This window comes from Misgurnus anguillicaudatus, chromosome 11 (genome assembly GCF_027580225.2).
Source record: "Misgurnus anguillicaudatus chromosome 11, ASM2758022v2, whole genome shotgun sequence".
NCBI classification, from domain to species: Eukaryota; Metazoa; Chordata; class Actinopteri; order Cypriniformes; family Cobitidae; genus Misgurnus; species Misgurnus anguillicaudatus.
The window spans coordinates 8710133-8729516 of NC_073347.2; the positions used below are offsets into that span (position 1 = coordinate 8710133).

Below are 19384 nucleotides of genomic sequence, written 5' to 3' on the forward strand. Positions count from 1 at the left end.
ACACGTTCATCAAATACTTTCACTTCAAATCTGCTTAATCCCGGCCTCAGGCCATTCAGAATAACTGGTTCGTTGGCACAATCAGTTAAACGCCACATCGATTTTTCAGAAAAGTTTTTAAGTGCACTAAAGACGAATGTGAAACAACTGTGGATCTCATTCAAAATTGTGTCTCTTGTGAGTACTTGGACCTGAATACAAGCCGAAAGTGGCAGTGGCATGAATCATTGCATCTTGAGTAATTTTGCAACTGTTTACTATGTCTTGAAAGTCAAAGAAGTGGATGTTTTTGTCAACAACGCTTGCATGTACTTTGACAGCTTTGCAGCGAAAGACAGTCAAATGTGTTAAATGCTAATGAAAGTGACATTTGTGAAAATAAAGCATTTCAGATACTGACTAATAACCTTTCATTGCAAGTGAAATGACTGAACCTAAACATAAGTGCCTGATAAAAAAATGCTCATTTACAAGTAAACATTCAGATGCACTTAGAGGGTTTTGCATCTAAACTCTTCATTTGTTATTTTTGCAGTCCATCTCACTCTCTCTGTCTCACTATATTTTTTGTCCTCATTCACTTTTTTCTTTCACAGCACATCACGACTCAACACCCACAGCTCTCTGATTCTCTATCTGAAAAATAGAAAAACCTTTCTCAGCCTGCCTCTTAAAATCTAAGCCTACACAAAAATCAATTCTCTGAAATCCCTCTACAAAGCCTATCAGCTACAAAACCATATCAGCGATAACAATATTCCATTGGCTGAGCCAGTCTTGTTGTGTCAAACAGACTGCAAAGAATACAAAATGTAAAAATGTTTATAATGCACACTAGTGATACTTTCCCCAACACTACAAATAGCTATAGTGGCATATTGACTGATTTATTTTTATTTACAGATTAAAATAACTGTATAAAAAATGTCTTCTTTCTTTAACCGAATCTAAAATCTACATTGAACAAAATACAATATATCACTCAGAGTCATGTTTGGACCAATGATAGATAAATTTTGCAACAGATGAAAAGATGGTAATGATGGTAAGATGTGCTACTACTGTAGCTTCACCAAACTAATATGCAAAAATAATGATTGTTTTCAAAGTTTTAAATGTTTCCATCCAGTATTTAACTTAACATATTGCATTAAATATTGCGAATGCAGTGTTTTCACCAGCTAGCAGAAAAGAACAAAATCGTCACTTCCTGATAAACTGGCACTAAAGCTGCATCCGAAACCACCTACTTCTGTAATAGGTGAAAAGCAGTAGGCGAGGCGAATAGTATGTCCGAATTCGTAGTATTCAAGACAGTAGGCGAAAAGTACCTAGATGACATACAACTTCCTGCAAGATCTCAAAGTGTTCTTTCTATGGACAATTTACTATCCCATAAGCCCCCGGGAGAGGAATTTTCCAATGAAGAAGACGGAGGGGCGTTGTTTTATTCAAAAATGCTTAAAAGTGTTAACATTGTTCTATACAAATGCAAATATACATAGGCCTATATTAAACAGCTGTCCCTTGGTTAAATTGCACTAGTTTAACATCATTACAGTTAACGACTGACTTGCTGTTAAGACAACGTGTGTCACGTAATGTATCAGCATGGTGGATGTAGTACGTCCAAATTCATTCATACTCCATATTCATACTATATGGTCAATGAGTAAGTACTTCATCTATTTCAGTACCTACTGTCACAGTATTTGATTTCGGACGCAGCCTCAATGAGTTCTGTAAGCTGCTTAGTCCAGTTATACGTCCAACGCGCTAAGTCGAGATGCACATCTAGGGATGTATTTGGTTAAAGTGTTTCCATTGTAGGTTATGCACATTTTCTTATCAAATAAGAAATGTATCCAACTCAATTATGCGCATACGTTTTTAAATGTGCATTTTTAAAATGTATGCACATCTTGGCATTTCCATTCATCGGCTTTTATAGGTGGATGGAAACAGATTGGTTTAAGCAATGTTGTTATGAGAAATGCCTCACTTCACCTTTAAATATGTCCTTCAGACAAGAACAAGGATAAAAAGAGTACATTTTTACAGATCTACACTACAAATGAATATATTTTTGAAAATACTGTAATATTAACACTACACTTTAACCTTTATGTCTTAACAACCAATTACTTATGTGCAGTATCTACCAACATCTCAGGCAAAGCTTTTTAACATTGATTTAAGACAAAACGATGACATCACATTCCTTAAAAGAAACAATGCTTCATCGGTTTTCCTCCTCAGGAGACGTTCAGGAATTCATTTGAAAGATTGCAAACCTTTTAAATTACTGTGTACTTTGTCTTGGGACTTGAAATACGTTTGTCCTTTCTGAGCAATTACTCATTAATCAATGGAGCTCAATTTCTTCACACTGTAAAAAAATTGCTGTAATTATGCAGCTGGTTGCCAGTAATTTACTGTAGAAGATAAAGACTGAAAATATTTCATGTTCATTTAACTTTGAACAAACTGTTGCCAGCAAATAACATAAATGTAAAATCTACAGTAAGTTACTGGCAGCTAGTTGCCAGTAATACGCAGTAATTCTGTAATTTCTACAGACATTTTTTATAGTGCAGTTATACACAGTATCGGCCTATCGCATCAAGAAAGCACGATTTTCCACACGGTTTCACAGACAAGGCTTAAGGCTGGTTCAAGATTAAAACACATGTTTGAGCTGTCTCAACTGAAAATAACTTGCACATACAGATCTTATGCCAGTGCCATTGATTTGTCTTAAAGGGGACACATCATGAAAATCAGACTTTTTTCATGTTTAAGTGCTATAATTGGGTCCCCAGTGCTTCTATCAACCTAGAAAATGTAAAAAGATCAACACAGAAACTTTTTTGGTTTTGGTAAACCATTCTCTGCAAGTACGTGAAAAAAATAGGTAATTGAAATTTGGCTCCCCTTGTGATGTCAGAAGGGGATAATACCGCCCCTTAATATGCACTATCCAACCATAGTCTCGTGTAGCCAGACCTTCAATACTGAAGGTCTGGTGGTTTTCGCTGCTTTTTCTGGAAAAAGCCCGCCCTTGAGCTGCTTGACCGACATGTCAAAAAACCAATCACAGTTTGTTTCGTCTAGCGTCACGTTCCGGCTCCCCACAATAACGAACCGGCTGGCAACAAGTCAGTTATTGAAATAACAAGCCGGAACTGAATAGCATCTAAATAAACAACATTACTCACCATAGAACAACGTTGTGCACTTCATCAACAGCCACACCAATGAGACGCTCCGTTAAACATCTGTTTCAAGCATATCTCTCCACTTTTTAACACCTACAAGCAATTCAGGATAACCGAACTTTTTGACTCCACTAACTGCCTCAAGCTAAACTCTTGGATATCTAGAGAGTCTATGCTGCGAACTTTGCATATTTTTGAGAATCCAATGTTTAGCTGATCATGATAACTGGTCATTTTTATCTACGTGAACACCACTGATTCTCTTCCTCAATGGAACGTCAGAGCTTTGTTTTCCAGGGACTGAAACTAATCGCGACACTCGCGTCTCCTGGAAATCTGGTTTATTTCAACCAATCAAAAGACGACTTTAGACATTCTCACAGGGTTTCCAGAAAAGTGTACGAAAAACATCAGACGTCTGAGGCTGAGACTAATCCAACCACAAGCACTGCCATGTAGTGCAGAGATCAGCTCATTTGCATTTAAAAGGACACACACAAATACGGCACATTTTTGCTCACACCTACAAAAGTGGCACATGTTATAATAAACATGTTATAATAAATTATCTATATGGTATTTTGAGGTAGAACTTCACATACATCCTCTGGGGACACCAAATATTTATTTTACATCTTAAAAAAATCTTGTGAAATGTCCCCTTTAAGATACAAACCAAAAAGTCTTATTTTAACTCCTGGCTTTAGCTAAGCCTTGTCTGTGAAACCAGGCCTTTATGATTTACATCTCATCTCTAATGTATTGGAGACCAACCACACAGATCATTTCATTTTTTCTGCTATGCACAAAGTAATGGACTGAAACCAACTTTCATTATATACAGTAACACATATCATTGTAAATAGTTAACAGCCACAAAGCAATATGGTCAAATTCTCTTTAGTAAGTATAAGTGTAGTATATAATTGTAAGCATAGTACTTTGTACTCCAGTGATTATTTCTCATGTACTCTAAGTCACTTTTAATAATGACACACACCTTGAAGTCTTGACTACAAAAATGTATATAACATTTAACATAACTAAAAAAGAGACATACACAAAAAATATATAACCATATTGTCATTAATGATTCGTACCAAAATATGATTTAAACATATGTCAGCTTGCCCCTAACTCTATGTGAAAAATAAAGCCTCTGTGAAAACTAGCCCCAGTCTCCACTTTATGAATTTTCTTTCTGCTTTAGACACCCAGCTTAAATCGCTCTTTTTACAGCAGTCAAACGTAACTGCATAGTTTTAAATAAGTGTGTGTGTGTGTGTGTGTGCACGGTAATACAGTCTGAATGGTGATGTATAATGCATTCAGTATGGGGCTATAGGGCTTTCCATTGGGTTATGGTGAGAAGTTAATGGATGGGTGGTGTGAAAGTCATTCAACATCTGTGAAAATGAACAAGGCGTGATATGCTTTTTCCCTTTAGTCTCCCTTGAGGCACCTTTCCTTTTTTGTCATTTAGTGATGCCACTTTTAAAAAGTTTATTGCGATCCACTAGTAAAATGGAATTGGAAAGCATACCGAAATTAGCATTTGAATTGAAATAAAGTGTCATTGAAGGTCCCGTTCTTTCTGTTTTTTTGAAGCTTTGATTGTGTTTATAGTGCGCAATATAACATGTGTTCATGTTTCACGTGTAAAAAAACGTGGTATTTTTCACACTATTTACTTATCTGTAGGGGTGGCACGGTTCACAAAACCCTCGGTTTGGTTCGTATCACGGTTTCACGGTTCTCGGTTCTGTAAGGTTCTTCTTGTTATTTTTTCTTTTAATTTTTAACACTCCAGAAATGTATTATCTTAATGTATTAATTATCCATAATTTAGGATACAGTATTAAAAAAAGTTATATCATGTAATCATGCACAAACTGAATTCCATCTCTGAGGAAAACCAGGTGAGATTTTGATACAGCAAGAGGGAAGACATTGATGATTTCAACATGCTTTTAATCTATTTGGCAAAAAAAGAGAAGGTGTATTGGCATCTACATGAACTTATGTGCATTTTTAGCACACAAAGATAACTTGCATTCATCAAACTGCCAACTTCAGTGTAGCTCTTAGATTTATCACTGAGAGGCTGCTTAAATACTGCAGAGAGTATATGTGGTCGAGAGAGAAACATAACGTTTACACCTGTAATATTTAAATCTCTTTTGACCACTTCTGTCCTTACTTTGAGGGGCAATTATGAAATAAAATCGCGCAACTTTCACACGCTAGCCAAAATGAAACTACGCGGAAATTAGCCGCTTTAGTTTTATCAATGAAAGGCTAAAAATAGCGCCTTTACCATATGTTCTCGGCAGAAGTCAGAAAAGACGTAAAACATTGTGTTCAGTACCTCAGATTAGATAAATGGGTGGAAAGAAGGCTGTCTCCTGTGGCTGTTCGAACACATTCAACCCATAGATTGCAGTTTTATTTCCGCTGTCATCATGGGTAACATGAAATAAAAAATGTTTCCACAGACCAAACTTATACGACGCTGGCGCATCCTCCAACTCCGGGCAGACTTCCTTCCCACTTAACATTTCTACACGTAACAGGACCTGCAGCACTCATTCTCCACACCAGTCACCTCTTCTTTCGAGCGATTCGCGAAAAGGAAACACGCTATTTGAGGTCACATACAGGGCACAAGGCTACATACATTGCGCATGCCATGAACCGTCGAACCGTGTGACGCACACACGCTCCGAACCGAGACAAGCAAACCGAACGGTTCGGATCTTTTCATGAACCGTGCCACCCCTACTTATCTGTATACGGCTGTTTTTACTGTCCTCAAAACGGGCTGATGTCTTCCTTGTTCTGTGAAATCCCTCCTTCAGAAATACTTATCGAGTTCTGATTGTGTAGTTTGTTTAGTGTGTTGTGATTCGATAGCAGCTTAGCTTGCCATTAGCTTAGCTGGTGACTGAAGTATTATTGTGGGCGGAGTTTAGTCAAAAACTGTTCTAGTGATGTCATTAAAGCAGGAAGTAGAGGACTGTAGTCCAAACCGGCTGTTTGCTGTAGGCTTTGAAAGGCAAATTCTATTAAAGAAAATATATCGCCTGACAGTAAACTCTCAGCTTTATCATTTTACAGGTATTATTTATGCACTAACAACAACATTACACATTAACTGGGGTTTAAAAAAAATGGGATCAGAAAGAATGTGACCTTTAATAACAAAACATGAAATTTAGTTACCTACAAAACGAGTTAGATGTATGATATAGATGCAGTCATATACAGTAGCTAGATGAATATTTGATAAAAAGTGTAGCTTCCTTTGAAACTTCTCTTGCATTCATCTGATCTAACAATAATCCCAAACATCTTTTCATTTTCTTAGCAAAGTTCTTTCATCAAAGCTCGTTCATCTCCCACCAGTGATGAAGTTTAATGCTCAGTTAATTATTGGGTTGTGTAAGGTTACAGTTTTATCCCAATGGTTATACAAATTACATCTGCATATCAGTGGTGACACTTTTATGTTTCTGAGTTTCCAGGTGATTTCCTGCATTGCTTTGTATTCAAATCTGAGTCTTATAAAAAACAGATTTTATTGTATGACACCTAAACAGCACATTTCCGTGTCTCCTACATGTTTCGCATATTTATAAACGGGATTGTTCGAGAGAGGCTCGAGATCACTGATGATCACCAGCAGGTGCATGCCGAATACAAATCCTGTCCTTCTTGATCTTCTGTAGAGGAAAAAATACTCTGAAAACTGCAATTTGCATATCCATGTGCAGTTGCCCTAGAGAAGCTAAAAGCATGATGGGAATTGCTGATGACTGCTTAATGCTCATTGGTTTACAACAAACATGGTGTTTAATTCTCTTTCAAAGTGTTAGTATTTGAACTCTGTGTAATGTGCTCTGTTTTTGCATGAGTCAAAAGAAGTGAGAATTGTCGGACAATACAGATATTATACTTTACCCGTCTATTTTCCTCTATATTCAGGATGCGCCTAGTATTTCAACAGCGTCTTCTCATTATTAATGAGAAGTCCAGAGACTTGATTTCAAACTGACACGGCTGTTTCCATATCCTCGTAATGCATTTTACCCATTCCTTGATCCAGCATTTTCTGGTTTGTAGGTGGCCTAATCTGATTTGATTCAGTGATTCGTTGATTTGTTAAGAAACGTCCAGTCCAATGATTCGTTCACAAGCTGACAGATATATGAATAAATCTGAAGAGGCCTGGGAATGCTGCTCTAATTCTGTCCTGATACTGAACTGTGCAACAATCTGTTTTTGCTAAGCTTGTGTGCATAATCTGATTCATAGCTTTTAGAGCGTGGTCTAACACAAACACGATAAGCTCCTTATGTAATGGTTTGGCGCGGAAGAGTACAAACGTAGGCCTTATTGGACGTAAGCTTTGAATAAAATACCTTTCTTAAACAATGCGCTTTTTATCTCGTCTGCATCACCGTGGGTGCTTTATGCTGAGATCTTAGCAGAGTGTCACCAACATGCAGTTCTGTTCTGGTTGAAGGTTATGCAGGAGTATCACGTAATAACTTTTTAAAATATTGTACACAATGCAGTCTAAAAAGTGAAACATAACCTGTCATTAGTTTGGTTACATTTGGAGAATAAATATGAAAAGGGATCAGCAGTTATCTTTTTTACGTACAGCGTCACATTGTTTAAAATGTGCACGCCCATGAGCGTGCTGGCTTAAAAATGAGGTGTGTTCAGGCGCATTGTTGGTGCGTTGCTATTTTGAAGCAACTAAAAAAGACTACGTCATTGACCAACTAAAATCTGGTCTAAAGTCTAAAGTCAATTGCGCAATATTGTTTTTGTTATTTAAAGAGCGCATTAGTAATATGCGCCTATAAACGCGACGAGAACACTCGTTTGCTTATTACACAAAATTGATGCTTAGCAGCAAAACTTTTTAAATAAAAAAATGAAAGGATTAAAAGGTAAAAGATTATTATTGAGTCGCTTGGACATAAATGAGGACGAATTACAAACCTTCAGAGGGCATGAAGCTGAAATCAGCTGGCACCTGGGACCACCTTAAAAGTAAGCAGATTTTTTGCTTTTAAAAAGTGCATTTATTTTGATTTTTTTTAAATGCTACCCCACGGATTTATTGTATGTAATGACAATGTACCTTTGGATTTGATGAGATTTTTATGTAATATTTTTCAAAACACTCATGGCGGTGTCCCAGTGCTGAAGTCTCCCAAGTTTGTAAATTCTTTATCTCCTGTTTGTTAAAAATAAAATATTTTTACTTATGCAAACCTTTATTTAGCATACTTGTAAATGTTTCTTATAAAAACATTTTTGAGAGTACAGTGATCATACATCATACTTACAATCTTATTTTACTTATTACTCCATGACTGAATTAACGATGAATCAAAGTGAATCAAAGCCTTAATTACACAATTAACCATTTCAATAAATAAAACACAATTAATTTTTAACATCAAACTGGTGGTCTTTTTTCACTGCTTACAGTTTTTCCGCTTACAAACTCTGCCATGTAAATAGGGAATTGACATGGAGCGAGCACAACTGAGATCGGAGATGAGACTCATTGGTGTATTGCATGTTACGCCCAAACCGCACCCATTACTCATTATTAGAGTAGGAACAATCCTTTTAGACTGTGCGCAAGGCTCAAAGACCATTTTCCCGTCGTTAAACTAGCAAAGGTGGATTCGGACACACCCTAAGTCCACTTGCGTCGTGCACTTAGACTATATGCTTAGAATGTTAAAATAGGGCCCTAAAAATGGTTGTGCTGAGGAAATGGGTTAGGTTTTAAGAGAGATTGGAGGAATTTATACGGTTGGCTAGAAACTGATGGCAGTTCAGTCATCTTTATTCAGAAGTTCCTGAGTCAGCAGAAACACGGGATCTGGCATTTGTTTTTACACTTGGGATGTATTGATATACCTGTTTAACATTCACCATGTGACCATATATTCAGACACATACAGTACTTCGCTATGAATAAAACAATCACAGACAATGAGTTTTACAGTTTGAAAAAATATGCAATAATGCCAAGTCTTTTAATACATAATAATTTATGAACTTTTTACATTTCTTATTTATTTTCCCAAATTCCAAAACGTGCTTTCTGTAAAGCTGTTTGCAACAATGCTGATTTGTGAAAAGCAATATTTTTGAATAGACATTTTCAAGAGCAAGGAGGGGGCTGATAAGTTGAATCAGGCATTTAAACACCTGATTCAGGCTATGTTTACACGTGGGCGGCTATTTTCATAAACGGACATTTCAAGCTCTCCAGTTTCAAAAATAATATCGTGCATGTCAGTTTTCAGAAAAGTGTTCATTTACACGTACCCGTGCATATATGCCGTCAAGAGAAGCTCAAGCCCACGTAAGCCAATCACCGGCAGCGCTAGTGGTGACGCGGACTGGTTCTTCATGTTGGAGGGAGGAGCTGTTGCAGTAGGTGGTCGATGACGTCAAAGTACCGCGAGAGCGAGTTGAGGAATCACACGTAGAGGTCTAATTTCGAATCGCTCTCGCGGTACTTTGACATCATCCGTCTGCCAGTTCTTGCAGCGCCGCATGAAGTCAAACACGCGTAAAATTGCTGACCTCCGACTCCGAGCACTCGTCTCTGCTCCTCGACATAATGGAGCAGCTCTATTTACAAATACAAACACACGAAACGAGTTTGCACGAACATTAATGTGATCTTGGAAGCATTCACAGTAGCAGTCACATGTAAACATAGGTCGCACTTTTGACGTAGGTGCGAGCTCTGGCGCATACTCTGTGACGTTGCCTGTTTAAACACCCGTTTGTCTCAGTTTACATGCAACCGTGCAACCGAAAATTTTCAACAGTAAAACAAATTGATAACAAAACTGGAGATAACAACATACTGGTTTACTGCTTTAATGGAGGCCCTGAAATTGATACCCTGACTGAAAACCTTACACAAATCATGTTAACTCGGTTTGTATTGCAAGCCCTAGGGGAACCATCTACACGAGTCGCTTGCTCCATTGAGGGCTCAAAGCTCACCGGTGGACCATTTGTTTTTCAAACAATGCGTTGTGGTAATGTCAGTGACAGTTTTATTAGATAGAGTCCTCTGTGATGGATTTGGTCAATTCTGTTTGAGTCGAAACAGAGCAAAAGTCATCCAGTCCTACATGACACATGACGTTTACATCGCAAAACCCTTGATAGGCAGTCTATCAAACTATAATATAACCAAGAAGGCTTGACAGTACGTAGGCTACATAATACGTAATTTAACGAGGAGAATTGTTATGTACACTAAGAACAAATAATCTTTGATACTTTTCTCGCAACTTCTGCAAAAAGGGAAAAAGGAACGAATATTCTTGTTAACAGCGGTTGCTAAGACATAAAATTGAAAAAAAGTAAATTGAAGAGTCATGTCCAGAGATCAGAATATCATAAGGTATCACTGGATGTCAAACACCTCATCATTAAAATCACAACAGCTGGAGTCAGAAAGAGTTGTCAAATAGAAAGGATTACTTCACTTTTATAAAAAATCCCAATAATTTACTCACCCCCATGTCATCCAAAATGTTAATGACTTTCTTTGTTCAGTCGAGAAGAAATTCCCGTATTTTCCGGACTATAAAGGCGGACATACACGGTGCGATTTTTGCTGTCGTAGGGGCTCGCATGCGATTTTTTTTTTCTCGGGAGCAAATCGTTCATGCTCGTATGGTTGCGGTTCGCACCGTGTGAGAGGAATTACGAGCTGAGCCGAGCAGGTTACGAGCACCTCACGACCTCCCGATAATTTTTAAACATGTCAAAAAAGTTCAGGAGCTGTCGGTATAAATTCGTAGTGTTGGTGCGGGTGAACAAGACGATCTGGCAAAGCACTTAAAGTTGACCAATCAGAATGTGACAAAACACAGAATAAGAAAGACAAATGTGGCACTGCTACCTCTAATCTGGACCACAACTCTATATGATGGATTTCCGTCATGTGACCTTTTACGTCATGCCGCCATCTTGAGGACCTACCGAGTACCAGTAGGCTATTGACAAGCATTGGCTACCTTGCTACGATTTACGGATTTCTGATCTTTTACCGTCTATGATTCTTACGGATACAGTAAAGGGCTACGAAAGACAACATGTCGCATCTCGACTGTCATGAAAAGAAACGCTACTTAAAAAAATATATATCTTGGTCAGGGTGTGATGCCTACTCGATCCCTGATGCATTCTTCCAGCCGTTGTTAGACCACTATTTTACAACATAAGAAGGCGCGACACAACATGAAACTTTGCTCGAAGTATCACCTGGATCTCTACACATGAACACGAGCATTGAGAACATTGTTTGTGTACACAGAGTTTACTAAAAAGAAATGTTCTGTACAACTGACTTTGGCTGTTGTGGTGTCCGCTCGTCATCTCTGCCAGACGTAAATAATCAATTTCCGAATGCGAATGAATGAATCTCATATGAGGCTCCTTTTTCAACTAGAAGGTCAATATTGTTTTTCACTTGCAACAAAACAACATATTATCCATGTATTTTTATGGAACTATGCTTTAGGAGATATCAATCTTTACTCTCCTCCCTCTTTATGTCGCAATTGGAGATCGATACATCTTGACTGGGAAGAAGGCGGCGGACGCCAAATCATCCAAAGTCAGTTGTTCAAAACCTTCTTTTTAGTTAACTCTGTGTTCACAAACAATGTTCTCAATGCTCGAGTTCACAGGTAGAGACACAGACGATACTTCGAGCAAAATACCATGCTGTGTTGAGCCTTCTTAGTGTTGTTAAAATAGCGATGTTGATGCTCACAGCATATTGAAGGCATAGCTTCTAGTTCTTTTGCGACCACTTCAGGTCATCAAAATGGCAGAAGACAAGTGAGTGACGTCAGCTGATATTCATGTATAGCTGGCTATGTTTCGCGCACACACACACTCCCGTGACCGGACATCATGACAAATATGACAGGTCCTTTCAGTGACGACCTCTTGATCAGCTTATTTGCCTGAAAACCTGTGTTTTTGTGATGTCGGGTCACAGCTTTGGATGTGTGCGGAAACAGGAGTGAGTGCAGTTGTTTTAGGCTATACTGCTGTTCTGATCATAGGCTACCACAATGCATAAAACAATGGCCACTTTTTAATATTAAAACTTTTTTGTTTTACTTGTTGATTTTTCTTTACTTGTTAATATGTTTTATCATTATTTACAATGTAAACATAAAATAAGCCAACTAAAATATGTAATAAATAAATATAAAATTATTAGACTCCGTGCAGAGACCACTGGTTTAAACAGTACAGGATGGACAAAGAATGTCGCAATTTTTGTGTTATCCAAGCTGTGCCAAAGTCGCTGTAGTACAGTTTATAAATGAATGGATATTTAAAGGGCTGTTGCGACAGAAAATAAAAAGCAACGGAATGTCCATGTTTAATAGGCTATAAGATATGCATTTATTGAGAGAGTACATAAACACGATGATCATATGCGGAGACAACGTTTTCCACCTTATTATGGAGCTTCTGCTTTAACAAGTGAGCTTGTTCGGTAATTTTTACTCACATATATATATTTTTTTTACATATTTTCGACCAAAGGAACAAATGATATAGCCCATAGTTTGTTCTGAAATGATGAGAACATTATCTCTGAAACTTTATTTAAATAATGATTAATTTGTTTTCATACTATATGTATTAATTTACATAGGCCTACTGTGAAAATGCCCTATATTAATGTGCAATGCCTTCTGTATGGCATTTATTTTGTGCAGTTACAGGAGCACAAATGCTGCTGCAGGCTCACTTTTACTTCAAGACACCGCATTGACCGAGGGTCCGTACATTTGCACTTAACAAGCCTAGACAATGTGCTTTATATTAAATTAAATGATTTTCATTTTACAAATTAATATTTGGCTATAGATGTGTTGTCTTAATAACTTAATTATAAGGGAAAGACGTGTAACGTTAGCTTACCTTGCGTTTTACCTCATTGCTCCTCATTCTGCATTTACAAATAAATAAATAGGCCCACTGAATTTGTTTTTTGAACGGTCATATTTATAAAAAAGCAACAATATATGTAACATTAATAATAGCAATATAGATATTTACTTGGCACTACAAACATATATTAAGACGGTAAAACCACATATGCGCTAGCACGAAAAATCACTGCCAGAGAAAATCCTTCAACGCCACAGCACTAGACCTATATTGCAATTTCGGAATGCATTAACAGAAATACAAAAGAACAGAAAATCCAGGCTGTTTTCTGCACTTAAAGGAATATTCAGTTTTCTTAAAAGAAAAATCCAGATAATTTACTCACCACCATGTCATCCAAAATGTTGATGTCTTTCTTTGTTCAGTCGAGAAGAAATTATGTTTTTTTGAGGAAAACATTTCAGGATTTTTCTCATTTTAATGGACTTTAATAGACACCAACAATTAATACTTAACTCAACACTTAACAGTTTTTTTCAACAGAGTTTCAAAGGTCTATAAACGATCCCAAACGAGGCATAAGGGTCTTATCTAGCAAAACGATTGTCATTTTTGACAAGAAAAATAACAAATATACACTTTTAAAGCACAACTTCTCATTAACTTTAAAGGGCTCTGAATGATCCTCTCTATCATGCTTTTATATAAAAGTAAGATACCTGTATAACATTTGAAATCCAGGCTAAAGACTAAGTAGCAAATATATTATTATGCACAGCTTTTATAACATTGCCAGGTCAAAAATACATCTGAGAGATTCTAGGTCAAGCACATGATGCACAAGATCAGAAGTGCATGAATTGTGATTGGCTGCTAAATGCGAGGGCAAGTTCAATGACACGATTACCATCATCAGGCTATTGTGAGTCGGCCCGATTGATGAACGCTTGCAAAGCAAAGATGAAAGACAAAAGCTGACACACAGTTACAGGCTTTTTGTCAGTATGCAATTATCAGAATTATGCAAAAAATCTTGGGTAGAAAAAGAAACGCAGATGGAGAAATATCAGAGTAGCAAGTGCATGTGAGCAGGAAGGAGAAAACATCATGGCAGTGTTGAGATGTAAATGAATTCATCAACAATATATCTGTCCCTAATCCTGCTAACATTTCCTGGACTTCAAAGGCTGCCGGACCCGTAGGAGATCTCTGAGTCATGCGTGTTCATTTGTTATGCTCTTTAGTGGCAGTCAGCTGTTGGAGAGGAGCCAATTAATCATTTCTCCCGTGTTCTTCTGCACGCTTTCTGTCTCAAGAGTTTTCAAAACGTGTCCACGTTTGCCATTTACCGTATGTCGTTTGTTCCCTTTCCATCCTGCAGACAAACAAGGCACTGAACAAAGGGGATTTTCACCACGCAAGCTCCAGCTCCAGACGCGCTCTCTTCCTGGCCGTTCTTGCCATCACCATCGGGACTGGCATCTATGTGGGCGTGGCCGTGGCGCTTATCGCATACCTCTCCAAAAACAATCACTTGTAGCCTTGTCTTCTCCAGCATTTCCCATCAGCAGTCGGATGAAGACCGGATCACTTCAAGGCCAGCTGAGCTTTTTTATAGGACTCACCAGCAAAGTCTTTCTCTCTCGTGCTCTTGTAAAAGTCACGTTTCTGGTAAAATGTCATTTGTGCACAGTATATATTATCATGGGACTGTGCGCCATGTGACATCAATATTGTTTGTGTTCACCGTTTGTTCAACGTTAAGGGCAAATTGGCACAAAGTTCAAGTCGATATAAAATCAGAAGTGACCCTATTTACATACAGTACAGTACATTTATGACAGTGTTGTAGTTGATTCCAACTCGAGTCCGAGTCACGGCCAAGACCAGTGATCAAGTGTCGAGTCTGTGTCCACATTACAACACTGATCCCTGGTCATATTTTGCACAATTTGTACACCACTTTGCAGGCAAAAAATGCTTTGTGATAGAGTCCACGTATTTGAATTAAATCTTATAGTCATGCAAGCAACATATAATTCTCAGTGTTAAAAAATGTTAAGGTACGTTTGACCAATTTCTCATTTTCAGAAACTACTTTCAGCAGATAGAAGTTTTAATGTTGCGTCACTAATGTAAGTTTTTAGGACGGATCCACTTTTAGCAATGGCACCCTCTTGCTTTCAACCACATTGTATGTATTAAAGGGACGCTACACTTTTTTTGAAAATATGCTCATTTTCCAGCTCCCCTGGAGTTGGACATTTGATTTTTGCTGTTTTGGGGTCCATTCAGCTGATCTCAGGGTCTGGCGTTACCACTTTTGGCATGGCTTGGCGTGGTCCATTGAATCTGATTGGACCATTGGCATCGCACAAAAAGAATTTCCAAAGATTTTGGATATTTTTCTTATTTGAAATGTGACTCTTCTGTAGTTACATTGTGTACTAGGCCTGACGGAAAATTAAAAGTTGCGATTTTCTAGGCCGATATGGCTAGGACCAGAGATGGGTAGTAACGAATTACATTTACTTTGTTACATTTACTTGAGTAAATTTTTTGGGTTACTAGTACTTTTAGAGTACTATAACTTTACGTATATAAATAGAACAATGAGACTTTCAAGGAGAGGTTTGTGAAAACCCTCCAAGTAGTCTGAAATTCAGTGTTTTTACACTTCGTTTATATCAGATCGGAAGTAACGAGTATTTAACTACTTGAGTAGTTATTACATCTAATACTTTTTTATTCTTAATTAAGTTAATAATTAGATTAATACTTTTACTTAAGTAAATTTTTGTATAAGTACTTGTACTTTTACTTGAGTACAGATTTTGGGTACTCTACCAACCTCTGGCTGGGAACTGTACTCTCCTTCTGGCGTGATGTTCGGGGACTTTGCTGCCGTGGCATGGCTGCGGGAGGCGCAGTGATGTTGAGTAGTGCCAGAAAATAGTCCCATTAGTAACTTTCAATGGCAGGAGACTATTTTCGGGCAGTAAGTGGTATCACTGCGCCTCCTGCAGCCATGTTGTGGCGGCGGGGTCCTTGGGTATAGCGCCGGAATGAGAGTATAGTTCCTAGACATATCGGAACTATACTCTCATTACTCTCATAATTTTCTGTCGGTCTTGGTGCATGATGTAGCTGCGGAGGAGTCAAGTTTGAAATAGGAAAAATATCGAAACTCTTTGGTTATTTTTTGCGCATCGCTAATGGTCTGGTCAGATTCAATGGATTATGCTGAGCTATGCTAAAAGTGCTAGACCCGGAGATCGGCTGAATGGATTCGGTAGGGATCAGGTGTTTGGCTCTATGGGAGCTGGAGAGTGAGCATATTTTCAAAAAAAGTGGAGTGTCCCTTTAATGTCCAATTTTCACAATCAAAAGATTTCCAAAAGAAACAGCTACATTTATTTAGTTTCACATCTTATTTCATTATAAAAAAAACAAAATAACGAAAATAAAATGGGTTGCAAGCAGCATTTTATGTTGACTATGATGTGCCACAGTGCTTTTAAGTCTTTATTTTAAGAGCTACAGAACCTTAACACACAAAAAAGGGCATTTACAAAACTCATTTTGATATTACAGTAACAAACTGAACATAAAGCCATATTGATGGGTTGTATAAGGGCAGAAGTATGGTCCACTTTTTACGCATACGCAAGTGTCTGTGTACAGTGCACGTGATGCAATTTTTATCATCAGAAGAGTGTGCGCGTACTATGTATGCACACCGATGAATTTTTAAAACCTCCATACATGTACACGTAGGTTGCGTATGCACCCACAGGGGAAATTTAGTGTTTAGCCCAGAAGATGCATCGAATCATGTACGAGTACGAGTCAAATAAACTACACTTTGCAAGGCTGTGCGTTGGACCATGTGCGTACCTTCGTACTACTTTTACTCGAATGTACTTTTACTGGAATCATGTATGTGAGACTCGGACATTTAATCTGTACATGCGCTTTCACTTACATGTCCCTCTGTAAAGCTGTAAACTATCACTGTCAAATTATTTTGGGGAACGGCTTTAGCCAGTAGGCTCATGCTCATTAAATGTGATCTTTTCATTTAAACCTGGTCCTTTGTGGTGACTAAGCGACTGATCTTTAAGGATGGTGAAATCCTGGTCACCTTTGATTAGCAGATGCCATATTTTCATACACTTTAATATCATATTTATTTACAGTTTTACATAAAATCCTCCTACTTAATGGAAGGAGCTTTCTGTGAAAATATAACCTTGATATATATTTAATATTGACTGAGTAAGATCCTTTCAATGATTGAAACCAATGTGAAAATCTCATTATTAGATTATAAGACTTGAACTTGGATTTCACAGACAGTGTCGCAAATGCTCTCCAATGCAGGGATCAAACCAGTAAATTTCTGATTTTCAACCCTAAGCTTTGATCCCTTTGATAATGAAAAAGCAGGTCACCCAAAACCTAAAGTTCTGTGACTATTTCTTTAACCTCCTATTTGTTCCAGACCCATGACCCACATCTGTCCTGAATTGTAATAAGCTAATGGTTTGTAAGCGTACGGCAGCAGTATCTGTCTTTGATCAGTTGTGGTTTTCATCTCTGTGTGTGCTGAAGTCTTCATTTCAGTGCTCTGCTGGCTGAATCACTAATGACTTGCACAAATTTAATCCGGTCAGATATATCTCTGCAGTATGCTGGGGATATTAGCTACCTCACTTTATACATTCATGCAGAGTTGACTGATGAGGTTAGGATCTCAAAGGATTTATTTATCTTTCCCACAGAAGCAGTGTGAGCTTCTCTCCACAGATAGAGATTAGAAACCAAACATATTGCTTTCTAATTACAGAAACTCTCACGGTGCCTGAGCGGCATCAGTTCATCTCAAATTATAATTCATTCACCTTGCATCCCTATTCCCTAAAATGGTGCCTGCCGAGGCATCACACAAAAAATAGATGCCTCAAATAGTTTTTTTTAACTTAATATTCAAAACTTTTACTACACTCAGTAGAAAAGCTGCATAATATAATTTATTTGACAAAATAAACAAAGTTTAACGCGTGTTTATCGGAACCTAAAGTGTAATCTCATATACAGTTACAACGTTAATAGTCCTTAGATTGTATATTATATTCTACTACAAGACGTTCATGCGAAATCTGATGTAAACAACAGACTATATATCTATATTTCACGGATTATACACATTTGTGGACAAAAATGGCAATTGGATGTATTCTAGACAGTTTTCATGGGTTATTCACACATCTGAAACAGACTGGATTCGATTCGCGATCGTTATATCAACACAAAGGTAAGAAGTCACGTTTATATTCTGCATGTTGTCATCTTCTGTCACAAAATACTAACGTTACATTTATGATGCTTAGAGGATCTGTATCTCAAAAGAGACCATACATTGATGCTAATCCTGTAAATTATACCTTTTAAACAATGTATAGTAATGTTAATATTATTAATGTTTTTAGACAGTAGGCTATAAAGATATTTTTGCAGGCTAGATAGTTTGCACCATGGTTTTGAAAGTAAAAAACTGCTTTATTTTACAATTCTATATGAACTAAGTAATAGTGCTTTGCCAAACTAAAGGGGTTTGCCAACCTAACCAAGACCGGGCCTTAACGACCCAGCTTTTCCGACGAGCCTAACGTACCCCCGTGTCTCTTATCACTTTCCCAAGATACGGTCCGAACCTCCCACTAGCTTCTAGCAATTAGCACGCGGTCCACAAGCAATGTACATCCCCCCCGGGTCTAAATTTCTGTAATTTGCAAAAATAATGTGTTTGAAAATGTTTTATAACGGGAATATGTTAGTGTTGTTCAGGGCAAAACAATTGTATTGTTGAGACTGTTACATCACAATTTACTCTGGAATCATTATGTGTCATGAGTTTCTTCTCCTGTAGTGTACTTATTAGTGATACTTTTTTGCTTGATTTGTCTGTTGGCAATACATAAACCGTTAATAATAATAAAAATAATAATACAGTCTTTACTGCTCACGATACCTTTGCAATGCGCACATGATTTTAGTAGTGGGGCGTAGCCAAAGGAGCTGCAGCTCATAAATATGTAATGACCAGCTCAAAACGGCACAATCTGAAATGCACTGAAACAGAGGCTCTTAGAGATGGGTAACAATCTTTTCCTACAAGC

At 37.6% G+C, this 19384-nt stretch overlaps 1 protein-coding gene across 3 annotated transcripts in view; it reads left to right on the forward strand.

The window, feature by feature from the left end:
• The window catches only part of LOC129415959 (synapse differentiation-inducing gene protein 1), a 47539-nt gene extending 32031 nt beyond the window's left edge, over positions 1–15508 (forward strand). Inside the window, exon 4 of one of the 3 annotated variants that reach the window (XM_055170165.2) lies at positions 14584–15507. In XM_055170165.2, the coding sequence (XP_055026140.2) occupies positions 14584–14742 (159 nt within the window). In that variant the 3' untranslated portion in view covers positions 14743–15507. Of the gene's footprint in view, positions 1–596; positions 781–14583 lie in introns of those variants that run through there. The other 2 variants (XM_055170166.2, XM_073872974.1) reach the window with 2 other exon arrangements.
• Positions 15509–19384: the final 3876 nt, after the last annotated feature.